The 26,580-nt window shown below is 37.5% G+C and overlaps 1 protein-coding gene across 1 annotated transcript in view; it reads right to left on the reverse strand.

Moving 5' to 3' along the window:
• Positions 1-4,639: 4,639 nt before the first annotated feature.
• Positions 4,640-26,580, reverse strand: part of LOC132562180 (nuclear pore membrane glycoprotein 210-like) — a 37,029-nt gene continuing 15,088 nt past the window's right edge. The window contains exons 19-45 of the mRNA XM_060226912.1: positions 26,090-26,163; positions 25,528-25,630; positions 24,613-24,805; positions 23,954-24,060; positions 23,463-23,567; positions 22,679-22,780; positions 22,313-22,441; positions 21,922-22,049; positions 21,126-21,264; positions 20,748-20,810; positions 20,369-20,548; positions 20,106-20,186; positions 19,686-19,817; positions 19,342-19,497; positions 14,587-14,678; positions 14,178-14,352; positions 13,014-13,186; positions 11,522-11,606; positions 11,042-11,174; positions 9,870-10,003; positions 8,971-9,094; positions 8,279-8,425; positions 7,493-7,746; positions 6,320-6,539; positions 5,782-5,895; positions 5,161-5,259; positions 4,640-4,983 (exon numbers count right to left, since the gene is read on the reverse strand). Of these exons, the coding sequence (XP_060082895.1) occupies positions 4,847-4,983; positions 5,161-5,259; positions 5,782-5,895; positions 6,320-6,539; positions 7,493-7,746; positions 8,279-8,425; positions 8,971-9,094; positions 9,870-10,003; positions 11,042-11,174; positions 11,522-11,606; positions 13,014-13,186; positions 14,178-14,352; positions 14,587-14,678; positions 19,342-19,497; positions 19,686-19,817; positions 20,106-20,186; positions 20,369-20,548; positions 20,748-20,810; positions 21,126-21,264; positions 21,922-22,049; positions 22,313-22,441; positions 22,679-22,780; positions 23,463-23,567; positions 23,954-24,060; positions 24,613-24,805; positions 25,528-25,630; positions 26,090-26,163 (3,579 nt within the window). The 3' untranslated portion in view covers positions 4,640-4,846. The remainder of the gene's footprint in view (positions 4,984-5,160; positions 5,260-5,781; positions 5,896-6,319; positions 6,540-7,492; positions 7,747-8,278; positions 8,426-8,970; positions 9,095-9,869; positions 10,004-11,041; positions 11,175-11,521; positions 11,607-13,013; positions 13,187-14,177; positions 14,353-14,586; positions 14,679-19,341; positions 19,498-19,685; positions 19,818-20,105; positions 20,187-20,368; positions 20,549-20,747; positions 20,811-21,125; positions 21,265-21,921; positions 22,050-22,312; positions 22,442-22,678; positions 22,781-23,462; positions 23,568-23,953; positions 24,061-24,612; positions 24,806-25,527; positions 25,631-26,089; positions 26,164-26,580) is intronic.

A 26,580-nucleotide genomic window follows, 5' to 3' on the forward strand; every position in this document is an offset into this window, starting at 1 on the left:
CTTCTCACTTCTTTACAAATTGTTAATAAACCATGGGCTGTATCTGTAAACAAAGCCAAGAGTGATTATGATGTCAGTATATCATGACTTTACAATGTAGATGGAGATGGTGGGGAAGGAGGATTTTTTTTTTATTTTTTCGGTTAGATAGAATCAGTAGAAGATTAGAATGTGACAGACTCTTCCACATTTATTAAAAGCTTAGCCAAATTGACTTCAGTACTTTGTTACCATCATGTAATTTTTGGTCTATAATCTGTTAACCATCTTGTCAAACTATTTTTTATCTTGTTGTACACAAGATTATAGTACAGCCAAAAAATGTTGTTAGATTCCCTACCATCTTGTACATTGCGTCAGTACTAGTGCGCTCCACACTAATCATTTGTCTGATAAAGGTGACCATGTAGTCATGGAAATGTCACTCTTCTACTGGTTATGTCATAAAAACTTCTATCCTGTTGATACTACCGACCCAAAGAAAATGTTCCGAAATGGTTTTAAGAAAAAATTAGGTATAGTAGTAAAAGGGGGTCATTTTTGGGTAATACATATGGGCAGTTTGATTTCTTAAGAAATCAGGTGTCAACGATGAAGCAGAACACACTTACTCTTCCGGAACACTTGGTCTATTTCTTTGTATGATCAATTTTGAATGACTGCCAAAGGGGAATACCTAGGATGAAGGAGTCTAAGGTCTTAAAAATAATGTTAATAAATACCTTACTGGGTGTTAGGGCAAGAGGCACTGCAAGGGAAACATGTCGGGGTTGTGTTGGCCTCAATGATACATTTGAAGAGGAGTTGGTGTGAAGATTTCATGTTTAGTGTTTGAGTTGTATTTTATGTTTAATTGGTTCAATGATTAATTGTTCTTAAACCCAGCTCTCCACACAATCAGTACTTACAGTGCTTTGATTTGTAAAGCAGTCTTGTGTCGAAGTCTTTCAGTACTTTGTTATCATCAGTTGTTGTGTATCAATGAGTGCTTCAGAGTAAAAATACCACTTAACACAAATGTATACAAAATATTGAAAATTTATTCACCATACAAAATGTCTCATATTTTCATAAATTACCATTTTCATTTTAATCTCTCCCTCATCTTAAAATAGTCTCCATGTATCTTTTCTTCCTCACTTATTTAATCTCAGACATTACACCAACTGTTCCTGAACATACAAGGACAGTAGCAGTGAAACTGGTCAGGAATTAATTATTTAAACATGTAGCAATAATTTGTCTTTAAATCTTCAAAACTTTAAAAAAGAAATTTATCAATTTGTGTCATATTATATATTTATTGAAACCCCAACTTTTATACTGACAATGACTTTGGACCCCTTAACAGTATTATTTTAGGAAAACGTATCTTATATAATGATGCAAAATATTAATCTGCTGCAACCCTTCATCATTAAAATACTTACACACTGTTATCAAACATAGTCAACAAATTACATACAAGTATATTCTTATGAAATAGAGATCAAATTCTCACAAAATAACCATTCAAAATGTCTTCATTCCTTCCACACATCACATACATTCTAATTCACCCTCAAGTTCCCTCTCTATCTAGTTTCATTTTCTCTTTTCCAAACACCAATCTTTCTCATTTCCTTCTGTCACTCCTTTAAATTTCAGTCATTCAAAAATAATTAAACATGTAATCTCTCTTCCCTCTGGTAACAGATATTGACACATAAACCCCATGTAATCTGTATCAATTAAAATCACGATATCTGGTCCGTAGAATAAGACAGTACCAGATCAAAGTAAATAAGACCATTTTGGCTCTTGCATATCTAAAAAGAGCAGACATGTCCCTGATTTTCAGGCAGTGTTGATATATAATACTGAGAGCTGCAGTGTCGCCAAACTCATACCAGGTCAATGTCCTTCAAAATCAAAGATGACTGAGGTGCAGTAAAGGAAAAAGACCCTATAATCTATTGTATAGTAAATTATCACATTTTGATGATATTTTGTTATATTTTAACATTATCAAAATGTCAAAATTCATTTTGAAAATTTCAAGTATTGACAAACTCAAATATTGGGTGATTGAAACAAAGGTTATTATTTATTTCAATGATCCGCTGAGATTCAAACCCAGGATCCTGGCTTATTAGTCTGATCGAACTAAAGAGAAGCTCTCTTTAGCAGAGCGGTATATTGCAGCTAATATTCTCCAGGGTGACATACTCTCCTACCAGGAAACAACTTGTCCAGCAATACTTGTGAAAGTAACGCCAAGTACTATTCCCGAGTCCCTACATGGGCACCAATGTAACAGAGGTCCTTACTTATTTCACTGCCTCCGCTAGGATTTGAACCTAGGACCACTGGCTTTCTAGTATGACACTCAACCCATCGAGCTAAAGAGAAGTTCTTTCTAGCCAAGTGGTATATTGCAGCTACAGGGTTACAATAGTAACATTTGTCATGATTTAAAATGTAAGGAAATATCAGGTGGTACTAACAATTTTTCAAAGTTTAAGCTAGTCATGATACAGCCAACATCAGGTTGACCTGACAGAGCTGGTGAATTAGGGACACTGAAGCTGGTGTTTTATAATCATCAGAAATAAGGACACAATATTAACACACAGCTTACTATAAACAGTGAAACACTGAACAAGACTAGTGTGAATATTACCAGAATAGAGTGAATATTTACTAGGTGATGGTTGACAAAAAAATGTGAAAAAATCCTAGAAATGGTGAAACAAAATGTTGAAATTGCATGTTTGATAACAAAAAAAGGTCTATTTTATATCTACAATATTTGCAAAAGTATGTTAATTAACTGAACTTATTACTCAAAATTTGTTTATTCAATAGAAAAAAAACTGTTGTACAGATAAACAATATGTTGTGTATATGGAATTTTTGAGTCTGTATTGAAGAACTTTAGATATACTGTACTAATATAAAATATTCAGACTAAATGCACAAAATTTGGCTGTTAGTAGATTTGAAAACAACCAGGCAGTATTATCATCTTCATCATCATAAATCCAAGTACACAAATGCATTAATGCCCTGAGGATGGATTATAATGCTCTTTGGCATTGTTATTCATAACTAGGTATCATAGAGGGCAATAATTGGGAAAGATCTCAACAATGACATTTTTATAGAAGTACAAGCATGCATATCAGGTACATGTCTCACTAAAATAAACTTCTTTATGTTCTTGGTAAACAGATACCATGTTAACAATACATTAGAAAACAAATTATGGACTATCCTAGATTAGGTAGAATGTAATTTCTTTAATTTACTGAAATGTGCTTTTAGGGAATTTCTGTCATATCAACATCTCCATCTCAAGTCTCAAACATTTTTACTACTTGTCTATTGTTATGAACTTGTATAATTACCATTAGGTATACTGCATGTAATTGATAGCTCAAAGAAAATCAGTACATTTTTAACATTAAGTGACATTTTGATAGATGGGGTAAATTACCCCAAAATTATAGAGATGTAGACTTTAATGGTCCTTGAATGGAACCTTAATGACATCGCCAAAATACACACACAAGGTTATCAGCAAAAGCAGTGAATAATTATACTACAGAACACAAGTCCTTGTTTAAAAAAAAAAAAAAAAAAAAAAAAAAAAACACTACCATAAAATATTCAACATGACACATGAAAGCATTATTTGCAACAGTGACAAAAATTAAAACAATTGCTACACCGGTAACAATATAATATTATCAATATGGAAAAATCATTAATTTTCGTGTGGAATTTATTTTCACTATACCCTTAGTTCATGAAATCATATTAGCAATATTTTAAAAAAGCAGGAAAATTAAGCCCCACCAAAATATATAGATTTCTCAAGCTCTAACTCAATCTAATTTTCCTTTCAAGGAAAACTCTTCACCTAAATTGAACTTTTCAGGAGCATAATTATTTCATACTATATGTATGTCATCTTTATTGTAAGATAGATGTTTTTAAAAGCCATATTTAGTGGTTTTCCATGATTGTCAATCAATAGTTGAAAACTGGATGTGGAAGTTGTCAAGGTGGACATCAAACAACCTACTGACTATTGTCTTGTCTCATATGATTAATAATCTCAGATATAACATGGCTATAGATGCTTCTGCTCTCATAGATACAAGTATTGACATTAAGACTTTTATAAATAGTAAGAACAACCCTGATTTTTGAACTCTGGAAACAAACCCATTTCAGGAATTTCCAGATAAGCAAAAAGTTTGCTGGAAATCCCTTGAGAAATGAAGAATACTGACATGATTCCCATAATTAATGGGTAAATTTAATGACATAAATGGTGGGGGCCTCAATAAACAACGATGTATATAATTGTCTTATTCATTTGGTGTAGCAACACCTAAGTTAAATACATAGCTATTTCTTCAGGCAACGTCTTGGAGTAGATGGATTTAGGTGCCCTGAATTACATTTATTTATGTTGGCAGACATTTGATGTCTTTAACTGAATTCTCTGTATAGAAAGTATAGTATAGAAACTGATCTCTTTCACTGTACATTTTTTCTGATTGCCAAAACATTTTAAAATCAAACTTTTTTGAAGAAAAAGAAAAATGAGAAGAAATTGTTTTAAATATCAAAAATTTCCATTGTACTTTAATTTTAAAGCATCAATTTCAGTTTTGCTGAAGATAGTTTCCTCCTTCATTTGTCGGTTTATTATTACAGTGATGGACTAACTTACACACACATAAAGTGACAGTACATATGTAAAGAACATAAACCAGGTAAGATATTGGGTTAAGATTCCAGTTGGAATGTCGTACATAGATCAATGAGAAAAAAACATGGCTCCTGATCATAGTCAAGGTGTCTGTGTGCGTTGGTAAGGTGACCTGCGTTGTCGGGGAGTAGTGCCATCAACAGGACTGTATCCAGGTGACCAGAGGTATGGAGTTTTGGGTGTGGTTCCATATGGATTGTACTGAGGAGACATCACAGCTGGAATATAGTAATGACAGTGATATAAAACAGGCTGATATACTCAGGTATATACCATCAAAAAATCTGGAATGCATTAAATGAAAGAAGACCTGACATAAGTACTTCTACATGCAGATGTTAATGTTCCAAATCAAATAACGCTGACAATGCTGTATGATTTATTACATATTTTACCTTGAGGTGAGTAGCTGATGGGCGTGGCAGCTCCTCCTGGTCCCATGAATACACCTGCATTGGCAGCTCTGTACTTCGGTCCAAACACAGCATGGTAACCTGTTAAACACAGAACATTATATGTAGAAGAGCGGTAATGTAAAAAATTATTATTTTTTGTTATTTATAAGCATACTGAAAGATAAAGCACACATCAGCAGTGCTAACATTTGAAGATGAATAATAAATTATAATTGTTTGTGTGTTTGTCCCAATGTATTTATGGATATACGTAGGATATTGCTACAGTGTATCCTTTCCCGAGTCAATTGTACATTACCAGTTCATAAACTGACAATTAAAAACAAATAAAACATGAGCTTCATTGAATATCTCATTCACCTGTCACTCATATACCCATGAATGCCAACTAAAAGCTATGCAAAACTTGAACAGCACTGTTAATAATAATAGATACAAGCATGATGATGACTACCACAGTCATCAGGAGATCAATTATATTTGACGTTCCAATTTAATTTTCTAAAGATCTCATACAAATCATGCACCAGTGGTGCTGTCCTGCTAGACATATTTACTGATAAATCTGCTGTAGTACAATAATGAAGGAGTGAAATTTACCAATGATGACTGCTAGAGCTGTGAGGATGATGACCAGGATGATGAAGAGCCAGGACTGATAATTGTAGAAGATGTTACGAACCAAGGACTGCCAGCCACTCCCTCTGTATGTACCTGCAAAAGAACAATAGAAATATCACGAACAGTTCCGATTTCTGATCTGAATCGGGATCAATGATATGGAGTTTAACCATATCTTTCTCAAGAAACAATAGAATATCTCTATCCTTATCTTAAACTTTTACCTGAATCTTATAGTCAATGGTAACACAAACAAAATCAGGTTTCAAGAAATAAACCCTACATGTAATTAAACCTCTGTCCAGTTAACTGGAGTTAATTGACAATCCCTTTTACAGATTTATAAGAAGAACAAACACTGATCTGATTTTTCAAATATAATTTATACTTGCAACTTAATCTTAAAGCAATTGTATTAAATACTTATGGACTGAGTTTTTAAAGACTGAGTTAGGTCCACTGTGACTTGTTCTTGTGCACTTAAACTGCCTGTGAATACCTAGCTTGAACAACTTACTGATGTAATCCGGCTTCTGACCAATAAGACTGACAAATACAGGTAGTTTGACCCTTTGACCTGTCTTTTGGCATATCATCTCAATGTGTACATCAATCTGGTCTTTTTCCCACAGAGCTGCTGACTCAATCAATCTGATTGGATACAGAAGCACAGCTCCAGACTGTGTATCCTTCTCTGGGGACAAACTCTCTAGGATGGATGGGTCACTCACATAGACCTACAGAAAAGAGGACAGAATGGTAAGGACATCACACACTCAGACAAACTCATATAGACAGATCACTCACATAGACATACAAAAAAGAGAACAGAATGGTAAGGACATCACACACTTAGACAAACTCATATAGACAGATCACTCACATAGACATACAAAAGTGAGGACAGAATGGTAAGGACATCACACACTTAGACAAACTCATATAGACAGGTCACTCACATAGACATACAAAAAAGAGAACAGAATGGTAAGGACATCACACACTTAGACAAACTCATATAGACAGATCACTCACACAGACATACAAAAGTGAGGACAGAATGGTAAGGAAATCACACACTTAGACAAACTCATATAGACAGATCACTCACATAGACATACAAAAGTGAGGACAGAATGGTAAGGACATCACACACTCAAACTCATATAGACAGATCACTCACATAGACATACAAAAGTGAGGACAGAATGGTAAGGACATCACACACTTAGACAAACTCATATAGACAGATCACTCACATAGACATACAAAAGTGAGGACAGAATGGTAAGGACATCACACACTTAGACAAACTCATATAGACAGATCACTCACATAGACATACAAAAGTTAGGACAGAATGGTAAGGACATCACACACTCAAACTCATATAGACAGATCACTCACATAGACATACAAAAGTGAGGACAGAATGGTAAGGATATCACACACTTAGACAAACTCATATAGACAGATCACTCACATAGACATACAAAAAAGAGAACAGAATGGTAAGGATATCATAAGGTTCTTCAAGAATTTACACTTAATATTCTTACACCAAAAGTTGCAATCTCCCTTCCACCTCAATAAGTGGGTCAATGATTATTTTTACCTGCTAGTTTTCTTCTACAGGTGTTTTTTTTTTATTCCAAAGCTTTGCATTGTTGATACAAAATCATAGACATACCTCTATACAGTCCATGAGACGAGATGTCGTGGAGACACGGACAGATGAGAGTTGGTTAATCGTTGATAGATGAACCTCACTTTGGTGGATAAAAAATGAAGGTAGGAAGCTGAATATGAGCTGTTGCGGCATGACCTGCCTTTGACCTTCACGGGATGCGACTCCTACTGACAAGGTCAAGTCTACATTTAATGTACTAATCTGCTGTTGTATCATTGGTCTTGACACTTGGTTTATCTGACATCCAAACTTCCCTGAAATTTTGAAAAATGAAATATAAATTCTGTGAATCTTAATCTACTATAATGTCAGCATCTAGTGGTTTCCAATTGATTCACATACTGATGGTGGTACTGTATTTTTGATATTAAAAAGATATGCATTCTTAAAAAATAAAAATTCAAAATTGATGAAATGAGATCAATAACAGTTCATAATCATTTTATTTTTTAAGTATAACTGACCATGATGTTAATAATAAATACAACTGAATGGGATATAACATTTCAAAGACAATAATGAAGAAACTAGGTCAGCGTACAACATTTGTCAATGGTCATGACAAAGTGTGTTAAAACTTTTTATATGTTAACCAGACCCGAAAGAAGAATTCTCGTATTTCCTTTCTTATTTACCCAACATTTCCTGATATCATAACACCAAATTTTTACCAGTCATGTCAGAGAGTCAGACACATTTTGATACATACTGTCATAAATGTCATTCCATTAACCCTCTTGTATATCATTTCCTTTATAAACACACGAATGTCACAACATTACAAACCTGTCTTCAAATCAAAGTCGGGGTGTGTGGTGAAAAGATCCTCTACACCGATATCAGGCGTCTTGCCGGCGAGTTCCAATTCACACCAGAAAGGAATATGTTTAGGATGGAAATGGTATTCCTGGATTCTAGCTGTGCAGTTTTCTCCTGTAATGTACGATCCAACTTCCTTTTTAACCTCACATGTCAAAAGTTTATTTCATTTCATATTTCATTAACTTAACCTAGAAAGCATGCAGACTAGTCAAGATGACTTTTGTGACACAACTGGCAGTGTGTTTGACCAGTTATCAACATTTTAAACATTTTAACACTCCTTTAAATAAGAAGTAAATTTATTATCTAGATTTGCAAACAAGATAATTTCTTTACAATATTCCAATTTAGCAGGACTTACATTTTATGTTCATTTCAGTCAGAACAAGTGTACATGGATTACTATTTGGAGAACACTAGCTTTTCAAAATTTTGACAAAGGTAAAAAAGATAGAAGAAAAACTGCCTCTTTGTTTGTATATACAAGTACATATCTCTTGTGTGAGATATTCACTGATATTTTCACTGATTACTTTCCTATTTCGTCAAGATCTAGTTTTAAATAAATATGAAGACGATGGTCAAGATCTGGTTCTAATCTAATATGAAGACGAACCTGTGATTCCTGTTGTTAATGTTAGTTATAAAATACCTACCCAAAACTTCATTTTCATCATCCAGGACGACAGTAATGAAGGGAGCTTTCCCTCTAGACTGGACATTGGTCAAGTGGTCCACACTGTTGTCCAGTGTCAACTTACTGATTGGCGAAACTGTCACCTGTAAAGTAACAATGAAAAATCAGGATTAGGGGACATTTTTCAGGAATATTATCTCGAACACTTATTTTCAAACTTACCTTTGTTCTAGCAACTGAAAATGTTATTATTACTATCTGATAATAAGTGAAACTGCAGTGGTCAAGTGGTTAAGGAGTCTAAATATCTCCATCACAGCTAGCCCTCCACTTCTAGGTAAAGGGTTCAAGGCCTACATGGGCCCACACCAGGTAATGGCTACAGGTCGGTATTTTTTCTCTGTGAACCCTAACTTCCCTCCACAAACCAAACCTGGCACATCCTTAAATGATCCTGGCTGAGGTAAGGAAACCTAACCTAACCTAACCTTGATAAGAAGTCATGTGGAGCCAAAAACCAACACAAAGAAAACTTTAAATTGTGTGTTTGTATTTAACATAATAGAATTGCCTTACACCTTGAAAAGAAGATTGTACAAAAGACAGGTAAAGTGAATAGCACCATTCAGTACAATTCAGGAATGAGATTTACAGCCAAACAAAGAACAAAACTGAATACAGCTGTTTCATCCTTCATGCACTCATCAGTGATGCTGAGGGGCTAACTTTTAAAACCTAGAAAGTGGCTGAGATATATAACAAATGATCCAATAAAATGTCAGAATCTAGAATGGGAGATACTCTTGCCCAATTATTAAGCAAATTTAATTTTTTTTTTCATGTCAGATAGTTCGAGAACATCAAGTACATAAGTATGTTATTGAATGTTCTGTACCATGCCAATCAATCAATACTAACCTCCATGTATGTAGACACTGTGCTGGAAATGTTATAGTCTACAAAAGATTGTCCAACTCCTGTAGCAATAGCGATACCCGAGTCCTTGTCAACGTGGATATTGCCATTGCTGGAAAACCAAGCCCCTCTGTGTCCTGTTTAATAAAGATTCTAACATGAATGGGCTGTGTGTGATCAGTGAAGGGTCCTTTAATCACACTACTGCATAGTCTCTATCTCATGTGTTTTACACACTACTGTATAGTCTCTGTCCCATGTGTTTTACACACTACTGCATAGTCTCTGTCATATGTGTTTTACACACTACTGCAACGTCTCTATCTCATGTGTTTTAAACACTACTGCAACGTCTCTGTCTCATGTGTTTTACACACTACTGCAGAGTCTCTGTCTCATGTGTTTTACACACTACTGCATAGTCTCTGTCTCATGTGTTTACACACTACTGCATAGTCTCTGTCCCATGTGTTTACACACTACTGCATAGTCTCTGTCCTATGTGTTTTACATATAGAATTCAATATATAAGTATGCTGGTGTGATGACGATTAGCCTGACTGACCAGATAGAACATAAAATCACACTACCTGGGTATGACTATGATAATAACCTTCCCTAAATGATATGGATCTTTAAGTACAACAGTAATAACCATTTACAAATGACAATGTAAAATTCAAAATTCTGTATTCTACTGGATCTTTTCACCAGGAGATCTAAAAATAAAGCTCAACACCAAGCTGAACATAAAACTTTAACTTTGTTTTGAGAAAATTTGTCTTCTAAACACAAACAGCATTCTGTTTTATGATTAACAAGCACACTTAACCTTAAAAATTAGGCTAAATTGAGAAATGAAACCAAGTCCTGAGATACTCTTGGTTATATGACTAAAGAACAGGTTTAGTGATAATAGCACTCGTAATGATTGAACAACTTTTAGTTTAGCACAAAAGTTGACACCATCACTGATGTTGCTGAAAAATTAACAACTATGCCTGCCTCTGTCGCAAGATTTTTTCAGTGTTTTATATAGCTAGTGCATTTAAAATTTTTTGCTTGTTATCTGTTGTTGATATCAAGGTCAATAAAATGATACCAGAATCTATAAAATCTCTTGTTGTAAATGCACAGTATCCTGTCAAAAAAGGAAATATTGGTGAATCACTTACCTTTCTCCGATACCAGTGATGACTGGAAACAAACAATTTCTCCTAAGGACATGACAACCTTAACAGGCATGATGGCGTAGTCTCCATGTATATTGATATAATCTGCTAACCAGGGATTCTGTTTGTCCCAAACCTGTAGAGAAATTCATTGGACATTGGTTAATGAAACAGGAAATCATGCGATACCACAAATTGAAGAGTTTCCCAAATAGTGAAAACAAGATCAAAATATTTCTTTAACCAATGGAATCTACTGACATGTGCCTAAGTATTATCCCAGAAATGGCTTTTTATCATGGAGCAACAAACAGAGAGGTTTGTAATTATCCAGATATTTGTGGTAGGTCTCACTTGAAAAACACATCCTCTGGCAAATACTATTCATAAAATTCTGCGAGGCTAAAGAAAAATCTTTTCAGCTTGATAGGTTGAGTGCGATACTGGACAAGATAGACTTTACAACCCTAAGGAATCACTTACCTTGAGTATAGTTTGGCCAACATCTGAGACCTTGACAACAAGGGTATTATTTTCTACGCCATAACCAGCTTGTACCAGATCATACCTAGTAAATGTACAAATCACTACTATACAAGAATTTGATGGAATTCCACTTTGCTTTCAGCACTTTGGCTAAACAAAACACTGAAATAATCAAAATCTTTTCACATTTAAATGTACATTTTTTATCAAACATTTGTGCAAAATAAGTCAATTTAAAAATATTTAAAGGAGATCCAGCAGTATTCTAAAAACAAGTTTGGACAAAAGAAAAAAAAATTGTTTCATAAATTTCATAATGCCGTAAAAACCCACGTAATGTCCGCATCTGTGTAATGTCCGCACCCCTTTTTTGACACAAAAATCTGGGGAAAAAATCCACCTTCCATGTAATGTCCGCGGGTAAAAAATGCAAATTGAAGCTGCCGATTTCATTTCACGTACGCTAATGTCGTAATGGCCGAGAGCATGTCGCATTGTGTATAACTTACAGGTACCATTCAAGAATTCACTTAATTGTTTATAACAACAGTTATTCTCCATAATGATACAGTAAGCTTACCAGTATGACAAGTCCTCATTTCGATAATTGGTGTTTTGATAAGGGTTAGCCCAGCAGTGTTATAAACAGCTTGGGTCGTCTCCTCACCTCGAGTGTGAGTGAGTGACAGCGTGTGATTAGCCAATTCACGATAACTATACAGTAACATGACCCGCCCATGACCCACGGCGCCACTGACCCTACTGACACACCATCAGACGACGAGAACGCCATTTATTACAACGACCAGACAGAGGAAGACAACTTCAACGCCAAGGAGTTCTTCCACAGTGACGACGACGACTTCTGGGGTTTTTCGAGAAACGCTATTAAACCGGCCTGCTATGTATTAAGACTTTCTGATAAACGATCCATAATCAATAAAACGTCTGATTATTTATTTTATGTAATATTCTTGTACATGTTATTTATTGTTATTTTGTAAATAAAATGTAGAATGAAAATGTTGTGTTATTTTGTATATGCTCATGGGTATGCTTTTTCAATGGGGAAAGGGGAATAACTCTAACTTTATTCATGTGACAAAGTCAAACAAAATGGCTTCCTATTACGAAGGACGACACAATACGAACTTGTAACGAGAAATTGGAAGGAATTAGCCATGGAAACTATAATAAATAATCATAAATAATCATGTTTGGTTGAGGAAACATCATAGGAAAAACCATAGAACGATAATATCAGGTATGCTTGGCTTTTAAGAACACAATTCAAGGAGATATGATATGAATTGTCGGAAGGAAAAAAGTGTCATTTCCTCTATATCTCTGTAATGTCCGCACCCCCTTTTTTGGATTGATTTTCGGTGAAAAAAAGTGTGGACATTACATGGGTTTTTACGGTAAATAAAACTTATGCCACCTCCTCCTATACACATATAAATAAATTAACCAAAGTAACAAATTTTACCTGCTAAATCTGTAACGCATTTTCACATTTGTTGCATAAAACTTTTCTCCAATGTTGTCATGGTAACTGATAGATAAATGAAGAGTACTTCCAACTGGAATCTTTTTCAGCAACCCTCCAGAAGTCCTCAGTTTAGTGTCAGAATTGATCATCATGTAGGAAACAGGTTTTACCTAAAGGACAAACAGATATATAGGTTTTACCAAAAAGGTCACTGAAAATATACAGGATTTACCTAGAGGTCACAGAAATATACAGGATTTACCTACAGGTCACAGAAATATACAGGATTTACCTAGAGGTCACAGAAATATACAGGATTTACCTACAGGTCACAGAAATACACAGGATTTACCTAGAGGTCACAGAACTATAAAATAATTAACTAGAGGTCACAGAAATATACAGGATTTACCTAGAGGTCACAGAAATATACAGGATTTACCTAGAGGTCACAGAAATACACAGGATTTACCTAGAGGTCACAGAAATATACAGGATTTACCTACAGGTCACAGAAATACACAGGATTTACCTAGAGGTCACAGAACTATAAAGAATTAACTAGAGGTCACAGAAATATACAGGATTTACCTAGAGGTCACAGAAATATACAGGATTTACCTAGAGGTCACAGAAATATACAGGATTTACCTAGAGGTCACAGAAATATACAGGATTTACCTAGAGGTTACAGAAATATACAGGATTTACCTAGAGTTCACAGAAATATACAGGATTTACCTAGAGTTCACAGAAATATACAGAATTTACCTAGAGGTCACAGAAATATACAGGATTTACCTAGAGTTCACAGAAATATACAGGATTTACCTAGAGGTCACAGAAATATACAGGATTTACCTAGAGGTCACAGAAATATACAGGAATTACATTGAAGTCACAGAATTATACAGGTTTACCTAGAGGTCACAGAAATATACAGGATTTACCTAGAGGTCACAGAAATATACAGGAATTACATTGAAGTCACAGAATTATACAGGTTTACCTAGAGGTCACAGAAATATACAGGATTTACCTAGAGGTCACAGAGATGACCTTGATGAGAAGGATGAATGTATGAGACAATAACCTTGATGAGAAGGATGAGGGTAAGAGACAATAACCTTGATCAGAAGGATGAGTGAGAGAGATAATGACCTTTATTAGAAGTACTAATGTCTGGTTAGTACCAAACTCCTCCTGAGATGTGATGTGGAGGGCAGCCTCTCCAGCCTTTGGTCCAGAAATCAATAAGCCTCCATCTCCCACGGCAACGACCCTCTGGTCACCACTAGATGGCAGTACTGTGTAGCTCACTTTGGCTGCCCCATCTCTATTGAATTATAGAAGATTTCTGAGTGTTAGTACTGTGTTAACATCGACCTGTACAAGTCTTGTAGTACATTGGTGACTTATTGCCACCACAGTTTACTGTCTTCATTTACACCCAAAAAACAAATCAATAAATATCTGTTGATATTGCAATCAAGAACTTCATATAACTTTAATATAAAAAGCGAACAATTTATGATTGCTTGAAGTGTTTGAATGTGGAGATTTGTAATACCTGTTTGTTTTGATGACTGCCTCGGTGTTAGGAGTCATCAGAAGTTTGCCATCACACACAGACGGACTGATCACAGCAAGCTTCTGGAACACCTGAAAATCAACACCAATAATCACAATGAAATGTAACATGACTAAATATCATTTCATTACGAGACTATGACAGAAATAATAAACGTAAGTTATAGTACTGTGACAGTGTTAGTGTCTGTTTGCTGCTCCTCCAATTGATTACTGTTGTACTAATTTGTACTCTTTGCAGCAAAATAAGAGATCATGTGATAAAATTTCATTGCACTAAATCAAGGATGTTAACAGTATTTTTTAGATTCATGTATCATGATCTCACAAATTTTTTTTTTAAAAAGTTACCAAGTCAAAACTGTAGGTCACTATTTCTCCCTTCACTTAACAGACCCTTCCTCAATCTGTAGCTCACCACTACTTCATTCTCTTTACTGACCCCACTTTTATCTGTAACACATCAGTCCTGTGTACCCCTAACTAACCCTACCTCAATCTGTAACACATCAGTCTCTGTACCCCTAACTGACCCTACCTCAATCTGTAACACATCAGTCCTCTGTACCCCTAACTGACCCTCCCTCAATCTGTAACACATCAGTCTCTGTACCCCTAACTGACCCTCCCTCAATCTGTAACACATCAGTCCTGTGTACCCCTAACTGACCCTACCTCAATCTCTAACACAATAGTCCTGTGTACCCCTAACTGACCCTACCTCAATCTGTAACACATCAGTCCTCTGTACCCCAAACTGACCCTACGTCAATCTGTAACACATCAGTCTCTGTACCCCTAACTGACCCTACCTCAATCTGTAACACAATAGTCCTCTGTACCCCTAACTGACCCTACCTCAATCTGTAACACATCAGTCCTGTGTACCCCTAACTGACCCTACCTCAATCTGTAACGCATCAGTCCTGTGTACCCCTAACTGACCCTACCTCAATCTGTAACACATCAGTCCTCTGTACCCCTAACTGACCCTACCTCAATCTGTAACACATCAGTCCTGTGTACCCCTAACTGACCCTACCTCAATCTGTAACACATCAGTCCTGTGTACCCCTAACTGACCCTACCTCAATCTGTAACGCATCAGTCCTCTGTACCCCTAACTGACCCTACCTCAATCTGTAACACATCAGTCCTCTGTACCCCTAACTAACCCTACCTCAATATGTAACACATCAGTCCTGTGTACCCCTAACTGACCCTACCTCAATCTGTAACACAATAGTCCTCTGTACCCCTAACTGACCCTACCTCAATCTGTAACACATCAGTCCTCTGTACCCCTAACTGACCCTACCTCAATCTGTAACACATCAGTCCTCTGTACCCCTAACTGACCCTACCTCAATCTGTAACTCATCAGTCCTCTGTACCCCTAACTGACCCTACCTCAATCTGTAACACATCAGTCCTCTGTACCCCTAACTGACCCTACCTCAATCTGTAACACATCAGTCCTGTACCCCTAACTGACCCTACCTCAATCTGTAACACATCAGTCCTGTGTACCCCTAACTGACCCTACCTCAATCTGTAACACATCAGTCCTCTGTACCCCTAACTGACCCTACCTCAATCTGTAACACATCAGTCCTCTGTACCCCTAACTGACCCTACCTCAATCTGTAACACATCAGTCCTCTGTACCCCTAACTGACCCTACCTCAATCTGTAACACATCAGTCCTCTGTACCCCTAACTGACCCTACCTCAATCTGTAACACATCAGTCCTCTGTACCCCTAACTGACCCTACCTCAATCTGTAACACATCAGTCCTCTGTACCCCTAACTGACCCTACCTCAATCTGTAACACATCAGTCAATATGTAACACTCTGTGTACCCCTAACTGACCCTACCTCAATCTGTAACACATCAGTCCTCTGTACCCCTAACTGACCCTACCTCAATCTGTAACACATCAGTCCTCTGTACCCCTAACTGACCCTACCTCAATCTGTAACACATCAGTCCTCTGTACCCCTAACTGACCCTACCTCAATCTGTAACACATCAGTCCTCTGTACCCCTAACTGACCCTACCTCAATCTGTAACACATCAGTCCTCTGTACCCCTAACTGACCCTACCTCAATCTGTAACACATCAGTCCTCTGTACCCCTAACTGACCCTACCTCAATCTGTAACACATCAGTCCTCTGTACCCCTAACTGACCCTACCTCAATCTGTAACACATCAGTCCTGTGTACCCCTAACTGACCCTACCTCAATCTGTAACACATCAGTCCTCTGTACCCCTAACTGACCCTACCTCAATCTGTAACACATCAGTCCTGTGTACCCCTAACTGACCCTACCTCAATCTGTAACACATCAGTCCTCTGTACCCCTAACTGACCCTACCTCAATCTGTAACACATCAGTCCTCTGTACCCCTAACTGACCCTACCTCAATCTGTAACACATCAGTCCTCTGTACCCCTAACTGACCCTACCTCAATCTGTAACACATCAGTCCTGTGTACCCCTAACTGACCCTACCTCAATCTGTAACACATCAGTCCTCTGTACCCCTAACTGACCCTACCTCAATATGTAACACATCAGTCCTGTGTACCCCTAACTGACCCTACCTCAATCTGTAACACATCAGTCCTCTGTACCCCTAACTGACCCTACCTCAATCTGTAACACATCAGTCCTGTGTACCCCTAACTGACCCTACCTCAATCTGTAACACATCAGTCCTGTGTACCCCTAACTGACCCTACCTCAATCTGTAACACATCAGTCCTGTGTACCCCTAACTGACCCTACCTCAATCTGTAACACATCAGTCCTCTGTACCCCTAACTGACCCTACCTCAATCTGTAACACATCAGTCCTCTGTACCCCTAACTGACCCTACCTCAATCTGTAACACATCAGTCCTCTGTACCCCTAACTGACCCTACCTCAATCTGTAACACATCAGTCCTCTGTACCCCTAACTGACCCTACCTCAATCTGTAACACATCAGTCCTGTGTACCCCTAACTGTAACACACCCTGTGTACCTCAATCTGTAACACAATCTGTAACACATCACTCTGTAACACATCAGTCCTCTGTACCCCTAACTGACCCTACCTCAATCTGTAACACATCAGTCCTGTGTACCCCTAACTGACCCTACCTCAATCTGTAACACATCAGTCCTCTGTACCCCTAACTGACCCTACCTCAATCTGTAACACATCAGTCCTCTGTACCCCTAACTGACCCTACCTCAATCTGTAACACATCAGTCCTCTGTACCCCTAACTGACCCTACCTCAATCTGTAACACATCAGTCCCCTGTACCCCTAACTGACCCTACCTCTGTAACACAACACACACATCAGTCCTCTGTACCCCTAACTGACCCTACCTCAATCTGTAACACATCAGTCCTCTGTACCCCTAACTGACCCTACCTCAATCTGTAACACATCAGTCCTCTGTACCCCTAACTGACCCTACCTCAATCTGTAACACATCAGTCCTCTGTACCCCTAACTGACCCTACCTCAATCTGTAACACATCAGTCCTCTGTACCCCTAACTGACCCTACCTCAATCTGTAACACATCAGTCCTCTGTACCCCTAACTGACCCTACCTCAATCTGTAACACAATAGTCCTCTGTACCCCTAACTGACCCTACCTCAATCTGTAACACATCAGTCCTGTGTACCCCTAACTGACCCTACCTCAATCTGTAACACATCAGTCCTCTGTACCCCTAACTGACCCTACCTCAATCTGTAACACATAAGTCCTCTGTACCCCGAACTGACCCTACCTCAATCTGTAACACATCAGTCCCTGTACCCCTAACTGACCCTACCTCAATCTGTAACACATCAGTCCTCTGTACCCCTAACTGACCCTACCTCAATCTGTAACACATCAGTCCTAACTGTACCCCTAACTGACCTAACTGACCCTACCTCAATCTGTAACACATCAGTCCTGTGTAGCCCTAACTGACCCTACCTCAATCTGTAACACATCAGTCCTCTGTACCCCAAACTGACCCTACGTCAATCTGTAACACATCAGTCCTCTGTACCCCTAACTGACCCTACCTCAATCTGTAACACATCAGTCCTGTGTACCCCTAACTGACCCTACCTCAATCTGTAACACATCAGTCCTCTGTACCCCTAACTGACCCTACCTCAATCTGTAACACAATAGTCCTCTGTACCCCTAACTGACCCTACCTCAATCTGTAACACATCAGTCCTGTGTACCCCTAACTGACCCTACCTCAATCTGTAACACATCAGTCCTGTGTACCCCTACCTCAATATGTAACACATCAGTCCTGTGTACCCCTAACTAACCCTTCCTCAATATGTAACACATCAGTCTCTGTACCCCTAACTAACCCTTCCTCAATATGTAACACATCAGTCCTCTGTGCCCCTAACTGACCCTACCTCAATCTGTAACACAATAGTCCTCTGTACCCCTAACTGACCCTACCTCAATCTGTAACACATAAGTCCTCTGTACCCCTAACTAACCCTACCTCAATCTGTAACACATCAGTCCTGTGTACCCCTAACTGACCCTACCTCAATATGTAACACATCAGTCCTCTGTACCCCTAACTGACCCTACCTCAATATGTAACACATCAGTCCTCTGTACCCCTAACTGACCCTACCTCCATCTGTAACACATCAGTCCTCTGAAACCCTAAGTAACCCTAAACCCTACCTCAATCTGTAGTTCATCAGTTAGCTGCATATGACCGCTAACTTGGATTTTCTGGAATCTTGCTGGGCTGACCTCCAGCTTGACTGTCACCCTTCCAGGTTCCCTAGCAACCAGCTGGTTGGCAAAGTCACTCTGTTCTGGAGGAAAGACACCACTCTGCAGAGTAAAAATCAAATCAAAGATTCATAACAAGCATTTCAGGTTGACATTAGCGGCTGAGAACAGTTAATGGAATAATAGAAAATTCTCTCACAAGAGTGAGAGCTGTTTACTACAACACTGATCTGGACTATAATAGCACACACAATCCTGCAGTTTCATCCAATAATATACCAATAACTCACCGAATGGAAGACGTTCTCGAGAAAGACAACATCTTTGTTGGAGACGGACCATGAGAATGTGAGTGGTGGGATGGCACTACCAAATGTAAACGGAGTCTCATGTTCTGTTGTTCCGACAGCATACATGGGCATCTGGATTACACAGGGGAAGGAAACTGTTAGCAATTATACAGGTGGTATTTTGTTTTTGCTTTCATTTATGACAAAATGGCTATTTTACCCAAATTAAAACAGGTTTTTACATATTTTAGAAAATGACTATGTTAGACAAATGAGAACTAAAAGAACACCATCCTCTAAATAATCAAAATATCATATTCCTGGAGGACATGTAATAAACCTGAACAGTAATGTCATTTCCTTACCATTAATGAAAAGATTGAGAAATGCCAAAACGTTGATAATAATACCTCCACTTACCCGTGTGCCAGTTTGTAGACGTGTCAGTGGGGCGTGGATTCTGATGTCAGTCAGAGGCACAACATGTACCTGTGCTTCATCCTGGGGGCAAAAAACAAAGTATTATCTCTTAGAACACAACTATCACTCCTTGCAAGTCCAACCCAATCAAAAGACTTGGCATCAGTCTCTTGATATTTAAATAGCTTTTTGTACAGAAGATAAAAATCTTTATTTATTATTTATGTTATTGAGCAAAAAGTCTATAATGAATAAATTTTCACCTGTGAATATATGATTGTCTCTCCCGTTTCTGGGTCTTGACCTACAGCTTGACCTATGACCCTTGTTGAACCCAGTTCTTGAGCATCAAGTAGTCCACTGCTTGAAACTAAAGCGATGTCATCATTGGCGATTGAGAAGAGCACTGTACACTGAGGAGTGGGGCCACCTTTACTGAGCACCTGAAACAGAAATCACAAACCTATCAATTTGATACACTGAGGGGTGGGGCCACCTTTACTGAGCACCTGAAACAGAAATCACAAACCTATCAATTTGACACACTGAGGGGTGGGGCCACCTTTACTGAGCACCTGAAACAGAAATCACAAACCTATCAATTCGATACATTGAGGTGTGAGGCCTCATATGTTTGCTTACCTGGAAGAGTGCTCCAATAATCAGTGTAATATTCTGAGGTATTAGCTGGAGTGGGGGAAACACCTGCAATATAACATTCATTTGTTACACTTATTCAAATTGAGAGTGAAATATAATACATATGATTATCTAATTATGTCAGAAATTCAAAATGATAAACATTCAGTCCACTGTGAAAGACATTATATTATAGCATAAATATGTAGGTAATTTCTGTTATTTTTATCTTTTTGTTTATGGCTTACAAACCTTATTCTACGATCATCACTTTGATGTCTAGAGGTCTCACAGCCATTCATTTTTATTATCTACAAGTTTCTTGTTAATTATTTTACATATAAATATTCATAATGAATAATTACTTTCCTGGATACCTACCTCAACAGCTTTGGCAACACTGGTCACTGCAACATCAGGTCTGGGCGTCGCCCGAGCCTCTAGGGAGGTGTGGCCCACTATTGCTCCATGTACAGTGTAGAATGCAGTGAATCTGTCTTCTGCTGCCTCAAGATCAGGCCTGACAGATGAAACACAAGTTCTGAATGTCTATGTAATGTAATGAGACAGAATCACAATGGAGAAGAAACTCAGACATTTTAAAAAATCCCTTCATCGCGCCCCTCAACGAGATGATGGTAAATGCAGGCATCAGTCAGAGTTGGGGAAAGAAACTTGCCTGTAGTAGTAGTTAACTATTACATAAAACCAGAACATGGCCCCATCCTTATTCACAGGTACTTGTCTGAGGCCCATTGGGGCGAAAATTGCCTGCATTGGTTAATTCTTTTATTATTCTCATACAAGTCCCCATTCCTACTTACTTAACTGTGATGATGGTGGATGCAGGCACTAGCCGGAGGCCAATCAAGGGGAAGAAGCTAGGCTTTAGTGAGTAATTATTGTATAAAACCCCTACAGAGACCCATCCTAACTCATACTTACTTAACTGTGATGATGGTGGATGCGGGCACTAGCCGGAGGCCCATCAAGGGGAGGGGCTCGCCTGTAGTGAGTAATTATTGTATAAAACCCCTACAGATACCCATCCTAACTCATACTTACTTGACCGTGATGGTGGATGCGGGCACCAGCCCCATCAAAGGGAAGAAGCTCGCCTGTAGTGAGTAATTATTGTATAAAACCCCTACAGAGACCCATCCTTCCTTACACTTACTTGACTGTGATGATGGTAGATGCAGGCACCAGCCGGAGGCCCATTAAGGGGAAGAAGCTTGCCTGTAGTGGTTTACCATGCATATCCAACACCTTCACCTTGGCCTGAAAGTCCTTGCCAACTTCCACCTAAAAATTCAATTTAATGTCATAAAGTTTCTTTTCAGTTCTTAAAACAATAAATATGGACTATGATTTGTTTAAAGCAGCCATTTCTAATACTCAGCAGTCTTAGTGCTATCAAACCTGACCAGGCAGAAATGTCTTCACCATCTGTACAATTACAGGAATTTTATTCCTAGTCAAAGAAGCAGCTTACCTCAATAAAGTTCATGGGAGATATAGTACCTGATATATACAGAGTACCTGTAGTTTGTGATAGGATGTCTTACCTTGTCCATGGCAGAGAGCTGAATACTTCCTACACCTGACACGAACACCGTAGCCATAGGAGGGTCTGGCATATCAATACAGAGGTCAAATACGGTCACAGACAAGGAGCCATCTGATATAGGCTTTACCTGTAACAGGTGACAAAGATTATTTATAGATCACAGTGATGTCACATTCACAACATTGCCATGTTTAAATCTGTTGATACTGTTTCCATTTCTTTATTCTTTTTTTTTTTATTTTATTTTTTTCTTCCATTCTTTTTTATAGAAAGATTGTAGGATATTTTTTATGAAGATGAGAAAAGATTGTATCACTGTTCAATTTTTGTTATCAATGGACAGCATATATAAATAACACTTTACCAGCATCTCGCGTTTCTGATCGCTGTAGTCGATCTTCACGATGTCAGACTGGGCTGGATGGATATAGAAGTACCCCGAACCTTTCTGTACGTGAACTGTCACCTGATCAATATAAACAACAGTATAATAGTAAGGACGACTATGTTTTCACATAATTGCACAAAATTCAATCAAAGTCAACAACATTTGTTATTTTACATTTGGTTTTTGAAAACAAATTGTAGGTTTTCTTTAGGGCGGTTCCAGAATTAAATGTGTGATAGAGTCTGGCGTCAGATAAATTGTTTTTTTGTGAGAGGTTGGGACAACACTATAATGAATTATATGAGTGATTGGTACTATTACAAATTGAATTACATAGTTGACAGGTAAAATGGGAACTCCCCAAAAAATGTGGAGTTAAACTTGATACAGAAAGTAAGATTTTGTGGGTCAAACAATTCAGTTATTTTGATTTTTAAAGAGGTTTGAAATTAAATTATCAATTTATTCTTCCAAATGCGTATTGGTTCCCAATCAATGAGTTCAAGGGAGATACCTCGTGTTGGTTTTGAAACTCTTTTTGGATGTGAGAACTAACGCAACTTAGTAAAAAATGGCAAAGGATAACTAGAATATACATGAGGTGGTCACATGGTTTGGCTAAAATTGCTTGGAATCCTTTTAAGGGGCCATTCATTAGTAAGTAATTTTGTTGGTTTTCAGTCAAGTTGATTCGTGACATGTTTGTAATACAAAATCACATCAATATATTGTAGTGGACTTGCCACAAGCACATACTGACCTTGTTAGAAGGGTGATTGAACACTGATATCATGTCTGGAGATACAACAGCTTCCTCCACCAACTTTAACTGAAGCGACTTAGTAAGGGGTGGTGATATGTTGGCCTGTAATGAAAATATGTCAGAATTTTTCATCACTGAACCAAGAGTTTCACTTTCCTTTGTGTAGGAGTAAATTCTTGATCAACATACTGAACAGATATAAGGTGTAGAATTTATTGAGATAGTTTTAAAATGTATTGAACTGAAATGACATAACTGGAATCTCTATTAAAAAACCACTTGTGCCAATAAAAGCCAGCTAAATGTGACTGTGCTCCTTATCAACTGGTCTTTATGTACCAAGATTAATGTTGGTTGAAGATAAACAATCTGTCATTTGGTTCTTAGATAATACACAGAAGACAAGGTTCTAGTTTTACAATTATCTGGTCAAACATGTTTTGTGATTATTCCCAACGGTAAACCCAGGGTTATTTCCAGTAGCGTACATATATTCCTGATCCAGCCTCCCTGAGATACTTGGCTAAGTAGCGATTCACAGTGGCAGTTACAGTGATATATCCAGGACGGCCAGCTGGGTTCAGGGTCTGGAAGTCTGTCAGAAAGTAACAGATTAATTACACAATCATACACAAAATTTCACAAAGGTTACACCTATTATATTCAACATAACATTACGACATAACCATCAAAACAGAAAATTCTACATCCACAAATAATCACAAAGTGACAAAGACTAATACAACAAAACATTAAAAACACTCTTACATGGGTTACTTTTTATTTACTAAACATTTTTTTCATTTTTGTAAAAATTCCTTCAGTAATATCACATAGTTCTCTCACTATAACTGTAATATCCTGGTAAAATGTTTCTTCTTGTATGTTTCCTTATTTAATACTTATTCCACAAACTCCTGCTTATTGTTGAATTATTATCTGCAGTGACCTACTTTTAATGGTGTTGAATTATTACATCTGCAGTGACCTATTTTAATGGTGTTGAATTACTACATCTGCAGTGACCTACTTTTATCGGTGTTGAATTATTACATCTGCAGTGACCTACTTTAATTGGTGTTAAATTATTACATCTGCAGTGACCTACTTTTAATGGTGTTGAATTATTACATCTGCAGTGACCTACTTTTAATGGTGGTGACTCCTTCACTGGATGTGGTCACCTCAGTCATAAGACCAGTCTCCAAGGCTAAGGAACCTAAGGAATGGTCAGTGTGTGTCCACTCAAACTCAAGAGAGGAGAAATTGTCAAACTTATTGCCAGCCGAGTCGGTGACAGTCACCAGAATGTCCAAATCTCTGCTACAATGTACAGGTACCTACAACATAGCAAACGAACAATGAACTAATGATAAAGTTTCATAAATAACAAGATTTCAGTGATAATTTCCCGCAGTGACATGAAGACCATGAAATCTACATGAACCAAAATTGTACTGCAACAATTCTTCTAAGTTTAGATACTTGGAAGTAACATAGTACTAGTACTTGAACACTGACAGGTCAGCAATGGCCCAGCTATCTGACAACACTGTATAAAGTTCAGCTTGATTGGCCCAAGGAAATTCAAATTATTACACCAACACAAAAGTGCTGACAGATAGACGGATGGACACCGTGATTACTATAGGGATTAAGCACTTTCTTGTGAGGCCCTAATAAATAAAATCTTAATACAAATCAGTAAAAGGTGTGAAATTCAATGAGAAGATATGACCAGTGTCTTAAAATATAAGCTATATTTTGGCACAGGGGAAGAAACACAAAAGTGGCTTGCCTCTGTCCAGAGATTGTTCAGTCTTTGTTTACCAGACATTATACTGTATTTTGTCTACTGACGTAGGTTAAAATAATTGCTCCACATGGAAATTTAGTTCCGAAATTCAATGGACATATCGGTCATTTTTTTTATGAGTTTTTGCAAATAAACTTGTGCATTAAATAATATATATACCCCCGGTAATAAAATTGCTTATTTCAACAACTTACTTCCTGTGTGGGATCTCTTATGATAGGTCATGGTGGGAGGTCCAAAACTTACCGACTGTGTGGGATCTCGTATAACAGGACACGGAGGCAGGTTCTTGTCTGGCATCTTTACAAGGGGGGTCAAATGTAGTTCTACTGGAGCAGCACAGTTGTATCTGATGGGTTCAAATAACATTATAATATAAAATATAAATACTGACTGTCAAATGTCTTTTCTCTTTTGCAATCAAATAAAAAATTATCTTGAGAAATAGTAATACCATCGTTCCCAGCTCATGTTTTATCAAGAGAGGGAGAGAGGGAGGGGCGACTAAATTTCAGAGAAAACCATCAGGTATGATACAAAAAGACTTGGTGGGGAAAGATTTACACAGACCTACCTTTAATATTACCTCATTACAGGCAATATACTAGCATATTTTACTTCTACTTCCCAAATATAGTATAATGGGGATGGGCCAAGGAGGGGACATTATTGTGCCCCATTATCCCTTTTAACTACTGATTTCCACAGCTCTCCATAGCTCCACCTGTTTATCCCCCATATATCAAAAAAACATCACAAATCATCTGTTTCTTTGTTATAGGCATTGTCTTCTTCACCAAAAGCTTACATGATAGACACTTCTTCTGTAGCTGGGTACTGGTTCTTGGCTGTTTTCTCGTTTCCAACCCTGAGAGTTAGTTTCTGTAAGTAATAAGAGTAAAATGCTATATACAAATCAGAAAACTGCATCCCTAACCCTCTTTCTTAGATTTGAAAACTAAATAAAAAAAAAATTTAAGATAAAAAATGAGCTGTGAAACATAAATTTAATATTTGTGTGAACACCTGTCACTTTTGAAACTTAATACATCAAATTAGAGCTCACTGTATATATAAAACTTTGAATTTGAGATGTTATTACAAAGTTATCCCGGCTAATGGCTCCCTCAAAGGAACTCTGCCATGGTCTACTACAATAGGAGTACACTGTGAATTACACTGAAATATGTTACACCATGAATTACACTGAACTGCACTCTGATTTACACTTAATTACCTTGTGAATTATACTGAATTACACTCTGTGATTTACACTGAATTACAGTTACGTCATGAATT

The sequence above is a fragment of the Ylistrum balloti genome, unplaced genomic scaffold (genome assembly GCF_031769215.1).
Source record: "Ylistrum balloti isolate Yb309-2 unplaced genomic scaffold, AGI_CSIRO_Ybal_v1 Utg371360, whole genome shotgun sequence".
Lineage (NCBI taxonomy): Eukaryota > Metazoa > Mollusca > Bivalvia > Pectinida > Pectinidae > Ylistrum > Ylistrum balloti.